The following is a 17,402-nucleotide window of genomic DNA, read 5'->3' on the forward strand; positions in this document are numbered from 1 at the left end:
TTGCCTGGGAGAAGAGACCAACCCCCACCTGGCTACAACCTCCCTTCAGGTAGTTGTAGACAGCAATAAGGTCTCCCCAAGCCTTCTCTTCTCCAGGCTAAACAATCCCAGCTCCCTCAGCCTCTCCTCACAGGGCTGTGCTCAAGTCCTCTCCCCAGCCTCGTTGCCCTTCTCTGGACATGTTCAAGTGTCTCAATATCCTTCTTAAATTGAGGGGCTCAGAACTGGACACAGTACTCAAGGTGTGACCTGACCAGTGTTGAGTACAGGGGCACCATGACTTCTCTGCTTGTGCTGGCCACACTATTCTTGATGCATGCCAGGATGCCATTGGCCTTCTTGGCCACCTGGGCACTCTGCTGGCTCATGTTCAGCTGGCTGCCAATCAGCACCCCCAGGTCCCTTTTTGTTTGGCTGCTCTCCAGCCACTCCAACCCCAGCCTGTAGCTCCATGGGGTTGTTGTGGCCAAAGTGCAGCACCTGGCACTTGGACTTGTTGAATGCCACCATGTTGGACTCTGCCCATCTGTCCAGCCAGTCAAGGTCCCTCTGCAGAGCCCTTCTACCTTCTATCAGATCAATATCTGCTCCCAACTTGGTGTCATCTGCAAATTTACTGATGACTGACTCAATTCCCTCATCCAGATCATCAATAAAGATATTGAACAGAATGGGGCCCAGAACTGATCCCTGGGGGACACCGCTAGTAAAACATCTATATTATAACAATCTTTTTGTATAAATGTATCCCTTCTTTTCTTAGTCTTCAATAAATTGCAGTGTGGAATTTTCCTATCTTGTTTTCCTAGCCAGGGTTGCACACCTAGCAGCCTTGCACCAGCCATGGCAAACCAACCAAGCACGTTTCCTCAGATTTCCTCAGAGGGCCCTATTCCCCTCCCTTTGCTGCCTGCAGCAGACAGAGCTGGTCTTTGCAGGTCTCAGCAGGATGCTGTGATCACCAGATTTCACCCTATAAACCAGACTGAACCCTAGGCTGCTCACAGAACCATGTGCTCAGTGAACACTGAGAAGCATTTCAGCCATGTCTCCTTAACTATTAGATAGTTTATGAGACTCTTTCTGGCTCTCTATTGATTTTGCATGGAACTAGGTCAGAGCTGCTTTTAATTCAACAAGCTGGCTGCTGCAACTCACACTTAACTGTAGAAAAGGGGTATTAAAAATTGATATGCAAAGCAAACTTCTGCTTAATTAGTAGGCAGATGAAGTCAGAACAGTCAAACCACCATAGTTAATAAAGATGAGGACATGGCTTTCACTGCCAGTATAACACACTCCTGTTTTGGAGGGAAAATGGCTCAAGTACTGAGCATTATCCACATTTCTTGCATGTGGTATGAATAGCCTATTAGTTTTCTTTGGGAGAGGTTGGGGTAAATTTCCAGCTGTGCAGATCAGAGTCACACATCCAGAAAGCTGTTGAAAGGCAGCTCTGATTTTTAAAAGCTTAATAAAGGTGAATAAAAATCTCTGGTGTGCAGAAAGCAGAAGCTGGGTTTCCCTCAAGGGAGCACTATTGCTGCACATCTGATGCTCATGGAAGTGGTCAGTCTGAGGTGGGCATGCAGTTGTGGTGCTGGCAGTTTGCAGGGGACACTGGTGGAGCTGTGCCTGTTCTCTGGTCATCAGTCTGGCTCGCAGAGCAGGGCTGCTGCAGCTCAGCACCTCTGCTCCAGGTATAAGGGCATAAACTAGAGCCTGGGACATGTCCCTGGTAACTCCCATCATCATACATGCATACTGGCTGCAGCTGAATCCCACATCACACCCCTCCAGCTGTGCCGTGGGGATGCTCTGCTCCTTTTCTATCAGACAGGTCCATACCCACCTTGCAGTCCTACAAGGTGAGGTCTGATACACAGGGGTGGAGATCAGAAGCTCTGAATCATATCTAAACCCCATTTCCATGAGAGTGGTGAAGCCCTGGAATGAGTTGTCCAGGGAGGTGGTTGGGGCCCTGTCCCTGGAGGTGTTTAAGACTAGGCTGGATGAGGCTCTGGCCAGCCTGATCTAGTGTGGGGTGTCCCTGTCCATGGCAGGGGGGTTGCAACTATATGATCCTTGTGGTCCCTTCCAACCCTGACTGATACTATGATACTATGATTTCAAGTGACTTGTTTTGCTTCACACCCTTGTGCATACACTAAAGTTCAGACCCTGTGAGTGAGACCATCGGCTTCCTACAGTAAACCAGCGCTACCCAAAGTAATGGATTATTTATTTAGGTTTATAATAAACACACAGAAGGAAGAGTAAATGAATAATGCACATTTCAGCTCACAGCTAGGAGAGATGGCAGACAGCCACCCTGCTTTTAAGCTCCTCAAGACAATCGCTCTTCTTTCTTCCCCCAAACCCTGAGCTGTAATAAAGGTTTTGCTGTTTATAGCTTGAGGTTGCACTAAGGATACACTAGGATCTGCGATTAATTTGTGCTTAAGAGCAGAGTGGCAGACTGGCCACAGCCTACAGATCCATGTGAGTGATAGCTGCTCAGGTGAGGTGTTTTCTGTAGCTGGACTGTGCAGTTTGCAGCAGTACAAGTCATACCTGACTGACATGGTTTGTTTCTCACTTTCTTGAGCATTGACAAGCTTTCCGGTGCCACAGTTCAGCGCCAGCCTTTCCCAGCATGCACCTACTGGGGAAACTTTCATAAGGGCAAAATGGTAAAATATGTTCTCTCTAAGAGATTTTTAGACCCCATCTTGCTCTTGAAGTGCAAAAGCCTGAGATTCAGGAGCAAGCAGAAAAATGCACATCTTTGAATACTGAAACACGATGACACCTGCAAGTGCTTGAAACATGCAAGTGCTTGAAACACTTGAATGCCTTTATGGCAGTTCAACCAACTGTATCCATAAATATTTAAAGCAGTGAATTATTTCTTGGAATTTACATTTTTATGTCCTATTTTGGCTTACGAATTATTGAACAATAAAGATACTTTCCATAATAATTTCAGCTTTCAACATACAGTGCTTGACTGTGAAAAGATTTGCCTGTGACCATCAGATGACTGAGTGAGTTTCTAACATTAATGCTGAGCTTCAGTATCTCCTAACTCCAAAGTGAGGTTTTCAACAGCATGAGGTAACTTAGATCACATCTGTTTCTGCACTTCTCAACTAAAACATAAGGACAAAAGCTGTGCAGCAGCCACTCTTACCTTTCAGTAGAATATATATGTGGCTGGTTCATGCTTTCAGTGTGGGATCAATGTGGACAAAGTGGGTATTTAAATCCTACTATAGCCTTTACAAATGGTTGCTCTCTTTAAGACAATCTGGTTTGATTTTCTGCCAATGATAAGGTCACTGACTCTCAGGTAGCCATAGCTGGAAGCCACATGTGTGTTCTGCTTTCTTCCAACTCCTTGTGCTTGACTGCGGGGGCAAAAAAAATGGAGCTTTTACGAGAGACAGTTATTTGGACCACTAAGCTTGCTCCATGGAGCTGCATTTGCAGCAGAGAGGAGCTGCCAGTATGGAAGTGGGATCCAAGTGACTGGGATATCAACAGAAGGTCCCAGTGATGTGCTGTGCCTTGGGAGGCAAGTGTTCTGCATTTCTGGGGCTGCTACGTTCATGAGGACAGGTTGAAGATCAATCTAACAGTGAGGGCAACCTCGTGAAATTCAACAAGGGCAGGTGCGGAGTTCTGTGCCTGAGAAGGAATAACCACCTGTATCTAGTGGCTAGGATCTGACCTTCTCCACAGAGAATGTGCTGGGAGTGCTGCTGGATAAGTTCTTCATGAGGCAGAAATGTGCTCTTGTGGCAACAAAGGCCAGTGGTCTCCTGGGGTGCACTGAGTGTGACCAACAAATCAAGGGAGGGTCTCCTCCAGCCCTCTGCTCTGCCCTGGTGAGGCCACAACTGGAGTGTTGTGTCCAGTTCTGGTCTCCCCAGTTCAAGAAAGATAGAGAACTACTGAAGAGAGCTGAGAGGAGGCTCCAAAGATGCTGAGGCAACTGGAGCATCTTTCTGACAAGAAAAGGCTGAGAGACTTGGGGCTATTTAGCCTGGAGAAGAGTGAGAGGGGAATCTTCTCATTGTTAATCAGTATCTAAAGAGTGGGGGCAGAAGAATGGGACCAGACTCTTCTCAGTGTTGCTCAGTGATAGAAAAGGGCAATGGGCACAAACTGGAACCCAGGAAGTTCAATCTGAACAGGAGGAAAAACTTTGCTGTGAGCCCTGGACCAGGCTACTCAGCAAGGTTGTTGAGCCTTCTTCTCTAGAGAGATTCCAAACATGCCTGAATATTGTGATCCTGGGCAACCTGCTGTGGCTGACCCTGCTTTAGCAGGGGGGTTGGACTAGATGATCTCCAGAGGTCACTTCCAAACCCCACCACGCTGAGATTCTGTGAGATTCTCTTTCAGCTGAGCAAAAACCAGCGCAGTAATTGGGTTCTCATTGCTATTTCTTAAGGAAGCAGAGATTATTCTAAAATCCTCCCAAAATATTTGAGGAAAAAGCGAGGCATTAAATCACTTTTTTTTCCACTTTTTAATGTAGTCACAAGTGACCAGCAAAGTCACATTACAGCAAATGATCCAAACCACTGGCACCTCGTTTTCCTGACTGTGTATCAATGTGAGTGATAGTGATCACCAAATAATAATGGTTCAGGCTCTGTGATGGGTTGCATGACATTGTAATCTGATCCAATCTGCTTTTCATTTTTAGAATATATTACTTTTCAGATAAACTGACTGAAAATCCCCAAGAAGGGATAGTGGAATGTAAATTTACAAAGTCTAGACGGCCAGCTGAAAACTGATTTTCTACACCTTATAAAGAAGCAGACTATAAGCCAAATCTTTATTTAGTCTGAATATTTCCCTGGTTCCCAGCTGGTTGCAGAGATCTGCTGTGCTTTGATTCAGCTGATAATAGAACTAAGAACACACAAATCATTTTTATCAGGCAACAAGTACAAATGCTTCTCCGTTAAGTAAACTGAAGTGGGTAAATCCTCAGCTCCACTCTCAACCAAAGTGTTTCCACTGAAACACAAGCTGGCTGCAGCAGCGTGTGGAATTTCAAGGGGTGGTAGTGAAGTGGCGTCAATGAGGCACACGCAGAGAAGGTTCTCACCAAGGTAATCACACATTTCTAGTGGCAGCTCAATGACATTAAGCCTATCAAATGATGCATTTAAGATGCTGATTTCTTTAAAGTATTCTGTTCTTTTGGCTTTTGTCTTGCTTGGAAAGGAAGAGCTGCAATCCAGACAGCGTCCTGTAGAGATGGGAGAGAGATTTGGGTGCATTTCCAAGGAATTTCCTAACTCTGTTGGTATCTTTCTTTCCCCAGATAAGTAATATCTTAAAGAAGTGAATGTTACTGGTGTAAAGAAAAAGAAATCAGATGTGATTGTGTGTACCTGATCTGTGAAAAAGCACCATCATTATTTTGGGGAGGTAAAAATGGAAATATATATATATAAGGGCATTTTTGTTGAGGACTTAAATGGCTGTCTAGTTATAATGTGGGTTCTGCATCTCTCTACATGGCTCTCTATGTGCCATCACAGACAGAGCTGTGTCACAGACAATGTGTGGCAGAGCTCCCCAAAAGGCAGATGTCACACTGACTGCTCCTGAACCTTGTACTCTGCTGGGGTTACCAACAAGGGGAAACAGTTTGGATTTTCATTACAGGGTCATTTTTGCATACGCTGAAGTAGGTAAGTGACCTAAAAGAGGAAGAGGCTTGAATTTTGCAGGATTTTTTCACATGAAATGTCACAGAATCCTCTTTGCATGACCTGCTAAACTGGGGTAGTTTTACTGTTCTCCCATGGGAGGGAGGGAGGGAAGGAAAGAAAGAGAGAAAGAGAGAAAGAAAGAGAGGAAAGAGAGAGAGAGAGAGAAAGAGAGAGAGAGAGAGAAAGAAAAGAAAGAAAAGAAAGAAAAGAAAGAAAAGAAAGAAAGGAAGGAAGGAAGGAAGGAAGGAAGGAAGGAAGGAAGGAAGGAAGGAAGGAAGGAAGGAAGGAAGGAAGGAAGGAAGGAAGGAAGGAAGGAAGGAAGGAAGGAAGGAAGGAAGGAAGGAAGGAAGGAAGGAAGGAAGGAAGGAAGGAAGGAAGGAAGGAAGGAAGGAAGGAAGGAAGGAAGGAAGGAAGGAAGGAAGGAAGGAAGGAGGGAAGGAAGGAAGGAAGGAAGGAAGGAAGGAAGGAAGGAAGGAAGGAAGGAAGGAAGGAAGGAAGGAAGGAAGGAAGGAAGGAAGGAAGGAAGGAAGGAAGGAAGGAAGGAAGGAAGGAAGGAAGGAAGGAAGGAAGGAAGGAAGGAAGGAAGGAAGGAAGGAAGGAAGGAAGGAAGGAAGGAAGGAAGGAAGGAAGGAAGGAAGGAAGGGTAGGTATTGAAATCCACATAAATGGTAGGGTTCAGGCCTAGATGGAAAAATAATCATATAATTTTTCCTTAAAAGAGTAGCAATTAGTATATATGAAATATTGAGCTAAATGTTATATGACTGTTGTATGATGTTGGTAATTGGCAGACACTCCATAACCAAACATATCTTTGTGTTTTGTAGAACCACTAGATGAGCTGAAGATCAGAAGTCACAGCACCGAACCACTACCAAAGCTGGAAAACAAAGAGAGAGGCCATCATGGAACAGCTTCCTCCAGGGAGCCAGGGAAAGCTCAGGAATGGGACGGAACACCAGGCCCACCAGTGGTGTCCAGCAGGCTGGGGAGATCCTCTGTCAGTCCAACTATGCTGGCTGGAAGCAACAGCTCAGGTACATCAAGTAGGAGAGCAGGGAAGATCTCATGAATGTCCTTGTGAGCTCAAGGATCTCTAAATGTAGACATATTTAGGTAAGAGATCTGCTGGGCATTCAGTGCCCACCTACAAGAGATGCTTGCCCCTCACCCAGAGCATCAGTGCCTTCTGCGGAGCAAACAGTTTCCTTCCCTCAGGATTCCCATTTTCTCTGCAGTGCTGGAAATGCCACCAGTCCTCAACTTGAACCAGCTCTGCTGATGGCATGCATCATTTGCAGCAGTCATGTATTCCAGCTTTTCTTGCTACAGATCCTCCAAGCAGCCCTTCTTGGGGCAGCAAAAGTGACCTTTTTTTGCAGATCTCATTACACTAGCGCAACTTATTTGGGAGTTAATGCCTTTTGCTTACTTTCCTGTTCCTACAAAGCATCCTGGAAGGTAGGAATTTTTCAGGTTGGCTCAAAGCTCGGTCAAAAAGCCTGTTCCCAGTGTATTATCTGTGTTAATACAGGTAAAAGGCCTAGTTTCAAGGTACCACATCTGATCATTAGACCAGAGATGAGAACCAACTGTTTTAGTTCTGCAAGATGATGGTACAGAGCAGAATGGAAGAGAAATGAAAAGAAGAGTAAATTCTTAGCAAAATATAGCACTTCTGCCCAACCTTCCTGCATCAGTTCTATTTTAGAGTTGGTTGATCACCAAGAGCAGACAAAACATGTTGGCCCAGTCTTCATCTGGCATCAGCAAACTGTAATAGTTGTTGAATCACGCCTTGATTTGGTTAACTAGGACTTTGTCTTACATAGCTGGGATTGTCAAGGAGAAATGATGGAAACATTTTATTGGCTGAAATTTTACTCTTTTGGGTTTGTTTTTTTTTCTCTTTGATGATTAAAATCTGAGAGCTGATTATGATTGTTCTTTCCCCACTGTTTTTATGACATTTCATTTGATGAATATTGCTTCTCATCTGCTGTGACTGTTTTTTCCCCTGTGTCTCTAGCTGTTGCCTGAGCAACATGTTTTACTTTTGGCTAGGGGCACTGCCTTCAAAGTGCTGTACACAGTTCCCCTTGGTGAACTTGAGCATGAACTGCAACATTTACCTCTGCAATTAAATCAGAAGTGTAACAGAATGCATCTGTGTGGATACAAATGCTTTCTGGTGTATAGGAGATACAGGAATTCTGTGCTAGGGATTTCGAACTTGGATTTACCCTAGGACCAAATAAAATCAGGGCAGCCCCCAGTGTGGCTGTTGTTGTTGCTGCTGCTGCTCTATTTCCATCACAGATAAGAGGAAAAAAAGAAACTACTTTTTTTTTGAATGTGTGTGCAGACATGCCTTTGAAAGCCCACAGCTTGCTGTCTGCCTCCTGGTTCACATTGCTACAGGCATTTATTAGGGCAGTGTTGCAATGATTGAAAGAACATGAGGCTGAATTGCTGTGCTGTAAAAAATAAGTTATGTGAGAGCACATGTCTCATGTCTGCTGGACAGGCAGCTCTGCTGAGGCATGGATTCATTAGGAATGGGAGTGGTCTGAGTGAGAGTGCTTTTTTTTCCTGCATTCTCCTCATCTCTGCACCCACTAGTAAGGTTGGGAGGCAATGAATCATAGAATCATTTCAGTTGGAAAAGACCATTAAGATAGTCAAGTGCAACCATTATCTAACTCTCCCAAGTCTGGTGCCAAACCATGGCCCTCAGCACCACATCCCTGCATCTTCTAATTACCTCCAGGGATGGTGATTCAATCAACTTCCTGGGGAATGTATTCCAGTGTTTCATAGCCCTTTCAGTGGAAAAGGTTCCTTTAATATCCAATCTAAATATCTCCTGGTGCAACTTCAGGCCATCATATCACTTGTTACTAGGGAGAAGAAACACCCACCTTGCTACAATCTTCTTCCAGATGGTTGTAGAAAGCAGTAAGTTCTCCCCTCAGCCTCCTCTTCTTCAGACTAAATAACCTCAGTTCCCTCAGATGCTCCTCAGAAGACCTGTTCTTCAGACTCTTCAGCTTCATTGCCTTTCTCTGGACCTGCTCCAGCACCTCAATGTTTCTTGTAGTGAGGGTCTCAAAACTGAACACAGTACTCACAGTGTGGCCTTGACAGTGCTAAGCCATCTCCAAACTGAACCTGGAGCTTCCTGGCTGTTTTGTTCAAATGAGGTTGGCCTGTCAGGAGCACATGGGTATTGTTGTCTCTGATGTCTGACTTTTCTGTGCAATTGCAGTGGTGTAGAGTGCACTAACTGGCAGTTAGGAAGGTCAGTGCAATTGTAGTGAAGAGCCAGAGGAGACCTGTGAAACAGAAAGCTGTGAGAACCACTCCACTCTTCACTCCCTTTGAGGAGTGTTGTCTGGAATGTTGATGCTTTCTTCCCTACTGCAACCATGAGGCATTTTTCATTGCCACCTGCTGCTAGAGACTGCCTTTTATGTCTCAGATCCTTCGCTCTCTTCTGTCCTGGGTTTGAAACACCACTAGCTTGCCCCTCAGCCAGCCTGTCAGTATCTAGCTGGAAGCATTGTTGGTAATCAGGAAGGCAGTAAATGCTCACCCTTCTTTTGGATTACTGGCTAGTACTGTGGGTTTGCAGGAGTAAGGGATAGGGAGCTTCAAGCTCCTCGGGAGTAGTGCAATGCCTGTGAAGCCTGAGGTGGAGTAGTGGCAAAGCAGCACTTCATGCTGGGTGAGGCTGCTGTCTTCACAGGCAATATTGGAATATTGCTATACTACTAAATCCTCAAGGATTCTCCAAGGGAAAGCAGCTTAATGCTGGAGGTGTTTGTTACTAGACAGCCTGCCCAAGAGGGTCCAGCTCAGACTACAATGCTTCCAGACCTTGCCTTCACTTGTCACCCATGTTCTCCCCACACAAGCTCTCCCATAGCAGTCCCTGTCACCTAAAGCCAAATTAGTATTGCTGGGAGCTGTGGGTGCAGTGTACCATGAGGCAGAATTGTGACCTCCATGGTGCAGGTGTAGCCTGGCTGTGGAAGTCCACACTGTGCACTGCAGCAGCACTACAGCTCTTTGAAACAATGCACAGCTGTCCTTTCGATTCAGAGCCCCAGGACTGACAATAGTCCATGCCCGAAGCTTCAGAGAAGTACTTTAAGGATGAAACACTCAGTAGGAAATGATCATTCCTTACCTTATTGCCTCAGTCATTGACATAGACTTAAAATATGACAGTTCAGGGCAAACTTTAATTAAAACATACTCCATCTAACAGGGCATGAGGAAATGGCCTCAAGTTGTACCAGAGGAGAAGTTTATATTGGATATTAGAAGAAACTTTTGCACTGAAAGGGTTATTGAACACTGGAACAAGCTCCCCAGGCAGGTGGCTGAACTGCCATCCCAGGAGGTATTTAAAAGACACAGAGATGTGGTGCTGAGGGATATGGTTTATCTCTAGATTTAATAGAGCTAGATAATGGTTGAACTTGATGATCTTCAGGTCTCTTCCAACTGAAACAATTCTATGTTTCCATGATTCTAATACAAACATGTTTTTTTCTCAGGACCTGAGTTTGAGAACCTGATAAGTCTTTGACCTGCAAATATCTTGTAACAGTGAGTTCCAGAGGTTTGGTGGACCTTTGTGAACACGGTCCAGTTTTCCATGCTGCTGTGCTGTTGCAGTACTAAGTGGCTTCTGTAGGTGAAGTCCTAAATACTTCTTTAAGTAAGAGAATGTTATATAACTTATTCCACCTTAAGGTTGTGCAATTTCAAGTTATATTTTAGCTTCAGCTTCCTCATCTCTTTTTAGGAGACCAAGACAGCCAGGCCAGTATGATGATAATAGGTGTGCTTCATTTTTCCAGTATGCATATTTTCCTTTTTTCTTCTTCTGTTATTTTTCTTTTCTGCATGTGATTACTCTCAGCCTGTCACATTGCCTCGTTTAATTCAAACTGTGCTTCTTGGCAGCTGTAGCAAATAAGCAATATTTCTCTTTTCATGTGCAAAGAAGAGACTGTGACAGGATAAGAAGCTTCTCCAATGTAAGTGACAGCCAGAGTATATTTTGAATTAAGATTAGGCTAGGCAGAATGAAGCCTTCCTTGGATGAATAAAAGAACTCTTCCTGTTAAGACCCAAAAATAACAATCGTGCGGAGCTGTTGTATTTCTGGAGCATATAGAAACCCACAGCATATTGGTATAGAACTGATGGAAATATTTCCCTAAAACCTTGTCATGTTTCAGCACTCCTCTTTATTGAAGAAAATCCACCACCACCCCCTGTCACAAATGCACCAGCCAAACCTCTACATCTTCAGCTGTGATGACAGCCCTTGTGCTCTTGGAAAGCAAGTCCTCTCTGTGAGTGATTACATACATAATTAAATACACAGGTTTGAAGCAGTCCTATCTGCGGTTGGAAAGCCTGTGTTTCTCTCCTAAAATTCACTGCTGGGGCCAGTTCTCTCTAACATCTTCAACAATGATCTGGAAGAACTTGGAGGGGATCAAAGGCACTTCCAGTACCTTTACAGTCAACACCAAATTGGGTGGGAGTGTTGATCTGTTGGAGGGTCAGGAAACAGCATTCAGTTCCATCAGAGGAGGTTTAGGTTGGACATTAGGAAACATTTCTTCATGGAAAGGGTTGTCAAGCCCTGGAATAGACTGTCCAGGGAAGTGGTGAAGTCACCAGCCCTCGAAGTATTTAGAAGATCTGAAATGTGATGCTAGGAGACATGGTTAACAGCAGACTTGGTAGTGTTGGGTTAAGGGTTGGACTCAATGATCTTAAAGGTCTTCTCCAGCCTAAACATTTTTTTTTGATTCTGTGATTCTCATCATTAATGCTGTCCATTGGGGCTGTCTTCTTGATTGTGTCCATGTGCAATCTTACCAGCATTGTGAGGACCTTTCTTGATTGTGTCCTTGTGTAATCTTACCAGCATTGTCAGGACCCAGATTAAACCCGAGAGTCCAGTAATACTGCCAGCTCCGTAAGTAACCTTGGGTGGATCCCATCTGGTCCTATAGACCTGTGCACATCTAAGTGGCACAATAGGTCATTGATCATTTCCTCCTGGATTGTGGGGGCTGCTTTCTACTCCCCATCCTCTTCTTCCAGTTCCAGGGGCTGAAGTCTCAAGGAGCAGATGGCAAATACTGAGGCAAAGTAGCCATTCAGCAGCTCAGCATTTGCCTTGTCGTTGGTCACCAGTTTCCCTCCTACATCTAGTGGCAAGTGGAGGTTCTCCCTAGGTCTTCTTTTATTGTTAACATACTTATAAAAGCTCTTTTAATTATCTTTGATGATACTGGCCGGATTGAGTTCTAGTTGAACTTTGGCCTTTCTGATTTTCTCCTCCTTGCAAGAGCCTTGTACTCTTCCTGGGTTGCCTGCCCCTCCTTCCATAGCCAGTAGGCTTTCCTTTTCTTCCTGAGTTCTACCCAAAGCTTTCTGCTTAGACAGGCCAGTATTCCACCCTGCTGTCTCATCTTCCAATGCACAGGGACAGCTTGCTCCCGTGCCTTTAAGATTTCCCTCTTGAGGAATGTTCAGCCTTCCTAACTCCCTTTTCCTTCAGGACTGCCTCACAGGGGATGCCATCAACCAGCCTCCTAAACAAGTCAAAGTCCACCCTCCAGAAGTCCAAGGATGTTGTTCTATTGACTCCCCTCCTAACTTCACTAAGAATTGAAAACTCCTTCATCTTGTAGGCACTTTGTTCAGTCTTCCCTCTGTGCTTATGAGGCTGGCTGATAAAACTCTTCTCTGCATCATATATAACTGGCACAAACAGAACTTCTGAAGAAGCCTCCAGACAACTAACTTCAGGTGTTAATACTGATCTGTCTCAATATCATCCACATGAGTTAAACCAGAACTAAAGACTAGAAACAATACCTGAGATTTGCCAGTAGAAATTGTTCTTCCTTCAGGATTCTCAGCAGTAAATAAGAAACCCTGTTTTCACTCCAGAATCAGTGTCAGAATCATTATCAATGTGCAGACCTCGCAGATGAACTGAAATGACCATTTAAAACATAAAAATGAAGAGGTAAAGGGACTGAAAGTGGCTAGAGGTAGATATAATTATGAAATAATACCTTTTAGTACTTGTTTCATGGCCCAAAGCAGAAACTAGTATTTGAAGGGTTCATTGTTGTTTTGAAGTGATCAAAGTCCAGTTAGCCTCAGCAGAGCAAATAAGCTGTCCACAGAGGAACCTAAACACACTGCAAGGTATAGAGCAGGATCCAACAGACCACTATGAATGGGGATTTTTTTCCCCACAGTGTGAAGATGTTCCTCAGAGCACTAATTACAGTAGGATGGAGAATTTGTTGGGTGTAAAAATGTTCCTACTGAGACAATCAGAAGGGCTACTAAAAAACAAAGAACATTCCCCATCACTGCATAACCCTGAATGTAAATAAAAGCTAAATGGAGCTATTCCTGAAACCTTTTTTTTTGTGGGGATCACCATGAAAATCTGAATAGTTTCCTTAATACTGTAACATAGATTACAGGGAGATAAGGGAGGTAATACTTCATCTGTCTGTGATAGGTTTTATTTCTTTGATGCCAGTTGAAAGGAGTCTCTTTGGCAAGAAAATGGTAATCTTATTGCACAGATATCTAAACTGGAGATGACATTCTCTCTGCTTTCCCAAAGCAAAGAAAACAATCCACAAGGAAGAGCAGACAGTACCTTGGAGGGGTGTTTTATGTGCTGTGTGCCTGCTTCTGCTTGTCACAACAAAAACAGTGTGTCTATTTAGCAGTAGGGACAAAACCAACCAAAATTCCCCAATTCTTGTCCTCCCTGAATTGTCAGCAAAATTCCAGAAGGGAACAGACAGATCCATTACCGTATCTGTGTTACTGAAAGAAACAGTCAGAAATCTGGCACAGACAGTCCTAAACCAAATCTAATCAAACCTGCAGAATAACTGCCCAAATCCAAAAGAAGCAAACAGGCTCTGTACAAAATGCAAGGTTACAGGGGAGAGCAGCTTGCTCTTTTTGCCTGCTTGCTGCTGTGCTGGCTCGTGGGATGTTTACAGACTGACTCGGAATGAGCGACTTGAATAATGCATTCCTCGAGCAGCAGAAATATTTTTGCTGCCTTGCCAGCTGGATGTTAACCAACCCATTAATATTTAGTTGATGAATAGTCACCCATACAGATGCTGTCATTGGTCTGAGTGCTTGAGCTTAAGTGGAAAGCTCTTCTCCATACCCACTGAATTCTGAGACAGCCCAGAAAAATAAGCATTTAAGGTGACAATGAAAAAGCATCAGGGAGATTGGACCGACACATTTCAGCATGTTGCTGGTGGGTGGTGGAATGTGCCAGCTGCCCTTAGCTTTCCAAGAGGTGCCAAATGACCTTATGGACATACTAGTGGTGGATGTCTTACTCCTTTCAAATAATGTCCCAGTCAGTGGCTAGTGATGGTACTGGAGACCCACAATGGAAATGGAGGTATTAGTATAAAACAACGACAGACAAAGCAGCAGTGTAAATGAGGCATGGGAAAAGACACTTCAGAGAGCCAGAAGCACAAGATATGTGAGAAAACATGTGCTTCAAAGGCTAAACCAGGATGCATGACACATATGTCCTTCCTTTTGTTCTTGAAACCATGAGAGTGAATAGGAGGAATTCTTTAAACACATTTGTAAGGGACATGGTATTAACATACTCATGGTTACTCATGTTCCTCGTGGTAAAGCAGCACTATCAGCATTAACATTGAGAGTCTGTAGTTGTACAAAGCGTGTCTGCTGAGTGCAAGTGTCCTTAGCCTCGGTGTCTGCCCACTGAATAGAAAAGACAGGTGAAGGAAAGCTTATAAATCATGACAAGAACCAACACATTCATCTGAACCAGAAGTCATGGGTGTGGAGATGTTTCCTCAGCCATAAACAAATATTTCTCCTGGTCAGAAACAGGCAGATACTTTGCTTACGGTGCTGAACACTGGGGTAGTACACTCAAATGCAAGAACTCATGAGCTGCATGGTCACCTTTGTGTTGGTGTAGCAAACTTCACTGCAAATCAGTGGGAAGCCCTTTGAGAAATGCCTCCACATACAACAACAGAAGGGAAACTAAATAACTGTCATTTCTGTGCAGTTCTTCTCTGGAGTAAGGCTTTCTCTCAGGGCAACCTCTGCTTCAGACTGCGCCAGGGGAGGTTTAGGTTGGATGTTAGGAAGAAGTTCTATACAGGGAGAGTGATTGCCCATTGGAATGGGCTGCCTGGGCAGGTGATGGAGTCACCATCACTGGAGGTGTTCAGGAGGAGACTTGATGGGGTGCTTGGTGCCATGGGTTAGTTGTTTAGGTGGGTTGGATTGGTTGATAGGTTGGACGCGATGATCTTGAAGGTCTCTTCCAACATGGTCTATTCTATTCTATTCTATTCTATTCTATTCTATTCTTCAATCACCCTGATTCTGGGGAACTGGCTTCAGAATTTGCCATTGATCATCTTCTGATTTCTCTCCTTTCTACCTTCTGTCTCTCAATTCACTTCTGTGAACAGTGAATTTCCAAGTATTTTTGGTGTCATTCCAAATCCCCAAATGTAACAGTGTCCTCACCACTTCCTCCATCATTTTCTTCTATTTCATGCATTTCCTCAGCAGTCCGTCATGCTTCTGTTCATGATTCAGCCAAACACCCAAAACTTTAACTAGAAACCAGGCCTGGAACCTCCATTTCAGGTGAATCCCGGCTCCACCATGTTGCAGTTCACCACAGCATTAAGCCACCTCCTCTTAGCTGGTGTCTTTTCCTCTCCCTTCTTTTGCAGAGCCTAAAGCGAGCTGCAGATTAGGCCGGTCTGCCTCCACGTCGGGTGTGCCTCCTCCATCCGTCACTCCGCTCAGGCAAGGCAGCGATCTCCAGCCCAGCCAGGTACCATCGTTAGCCAATCGTGAATGACTTCATGTGCTGCAACATGCCAAATCTCTCTCACCTCTGTGTCTGTCATTTATTACAGTAAATGATTTCTTTGGGTTTTGCCTTTTGTTTTTCTGTGTGTGCATCTGTGTGTGCACATCCCTCATCAGCAATGGAATTCCCCTGGCCACAGCCAGCTGAATTTTCTTTGCTCTTAACTCCTTGTATCCTCTTCTGTCTTCATTCTGTAATATCAATGTAGTAAAGCTGTACTGTATGACTTGGCCTGGTTTTTCAGTTTTTCACCTTTTCTGTATTTTTTACTGTCTTTAAAATTTATCAAACTTTGATAAATTTAATCTGTTTTCTTTTATGTAAATTTCTTTCAAATGTCTTGTCTGAAGCACTTGTTTGTCAACGACTTGTACATACCTGACTTCTGCCCAGTTGTACTTTAATGTTTGTGCCTGTCTCACCATGCATGGTTGTATGACACTCTGGTTTATCACTGTCCTGAAAACCGCTCCCACAGTAAGTTGTTTTGTTCAGTTAAGGCATCTGGGCTCTCTTCAGCGCCAGGTCATGCAATGCTTACAGGACTATCACATAGTCCACTGTGGTTGTATTCGTTGTGCGTTGTTAGGAATCAGAACACCACATCAGAGGCCTAACACTGCCTTCAATCTTAAACAGAGACACTTTTTTTACCCTCCTCAAAACAAAAAATGCCACATAGAGCCTGGAGAAGGATATGAAAGTGTCTGGGGTTGGCAAATTTCTCCCAACAGTGAGAAAACTGAAAAAGAAATAAAGACATGGGAAACCTGTACTTACCTTTATTTTATATGCTAATCCAGATATTGTATCATTTTCCTGTGCAGACTTGTTATTATTAGTTTGACAGAACTAACTGCTGAGAGTAGCAATTGAGAGAAGAGGTTTGATTTAAACGTGATGTGAATGACTTCTGTCAAGCTGAGAGCACTTTGTCGTGGCATCGCTCATGTGTGTGGGCCTGCATGTCACTCTGTGGGTGAGGTGCATATAGGCACAGAGACACAGGCGTACATGTGTAGATGTGCACATACATATAAGTATGCACACACAAACTAGATGGGGAATTTTTGATGGGCTTTCAGGGAATGATTCTCCATAATCCTATTGAATCTCAGGGAGATTTCTGTGGAAAACTCCCCAAGGACTGCTTTGTAATAATCACGTATGCAAATTGTTTGTGGCTTGGTGAGCTGCTTGCGGAGGGTCTTGACCAAAGTAGGGGCCAGAGGGTAAGGCTGGTTTACTCAAGTACTTTTTAGCAAGGTTATATTTGGGTAGCTGAGCCCATACAGGTTAAAATCCTTTAACCTTCCAAACTGCTGCTGGTGTGTTACTTCTGGATGCAGAGCCTGGCACATTTCTAAAGCATATTTTACACAAGAAAATCAGATCCATAATGGAGATTCAAAATGACAGCCCGTTTAAATACCATGTCAAGTGTTCCTTCATCTAGGGAAGAAATTAGGGTAATTGTTCTTCCAAAGGTTCTGAATGTCCCAGTGTTCATGTAGTGTATGATTTGTGATTAAATGGGTCTTACGAGAGACATGATGCCTTGCTGGTTACTCAGTGGCAAAGGCACCTTGGGTGTTTTGAAGGGATTTGAGTCTCTCCATTTGTATTAAGAACTAAACAATAAGCCTTGAAAGCAGAAGCTGATGTGATAGAAGAGATAATGA

The 17,402-nt window shown here is 44.0% G+C and overlaps 1 protein-coding gene across 4 annotated transcripts in view; it reads left to right on the plus strand.

Moving 5' to 3' along the window:
- The window catches only part of NYAP2 (neuronal tyrosine-phosphorylated phosphoinositide-3-kinase adaptor 2), a 138,274-nt gene that overhangs the window by 95,397 nt on the left and 25,475 nt on the right, over positions 1–17,402 (plus strand). For all 4 annotated transcript variants that reach the window (XM_068145511.1, XM_068145512.1, XM_068145513.1 and 1 more), the window contains 2 exons: positions 6,569–6,778; positions 15,578–15,681. In XM_068145511.1, coding sequence (XP_068001612.1) covers positions 6,569–6,778; positions 15,578–15,681 — 314 coding nt within the window. The remainder of the gene's footprint in view (positions 1–6,568; positions 6,779–15,577; positions 15,682–17,402) is intronic.

This window comes from Melanerpes formicivorus, unplaced genomic scaffold, assembly GCF_026170545.1.
Source record: "Melanerpes formicivorus ecotype bairdi unplaced genomic scaffold, bMelFor1.0.p_v2 SCAF_12, whole genome shotgun sequence".
NCBI classification, from domain to species: Eukaryota; Metazoa; Chordata; class Aves; order Piciformes; family Picidae; genus Melanerpes; species Melanerpes formicivorus.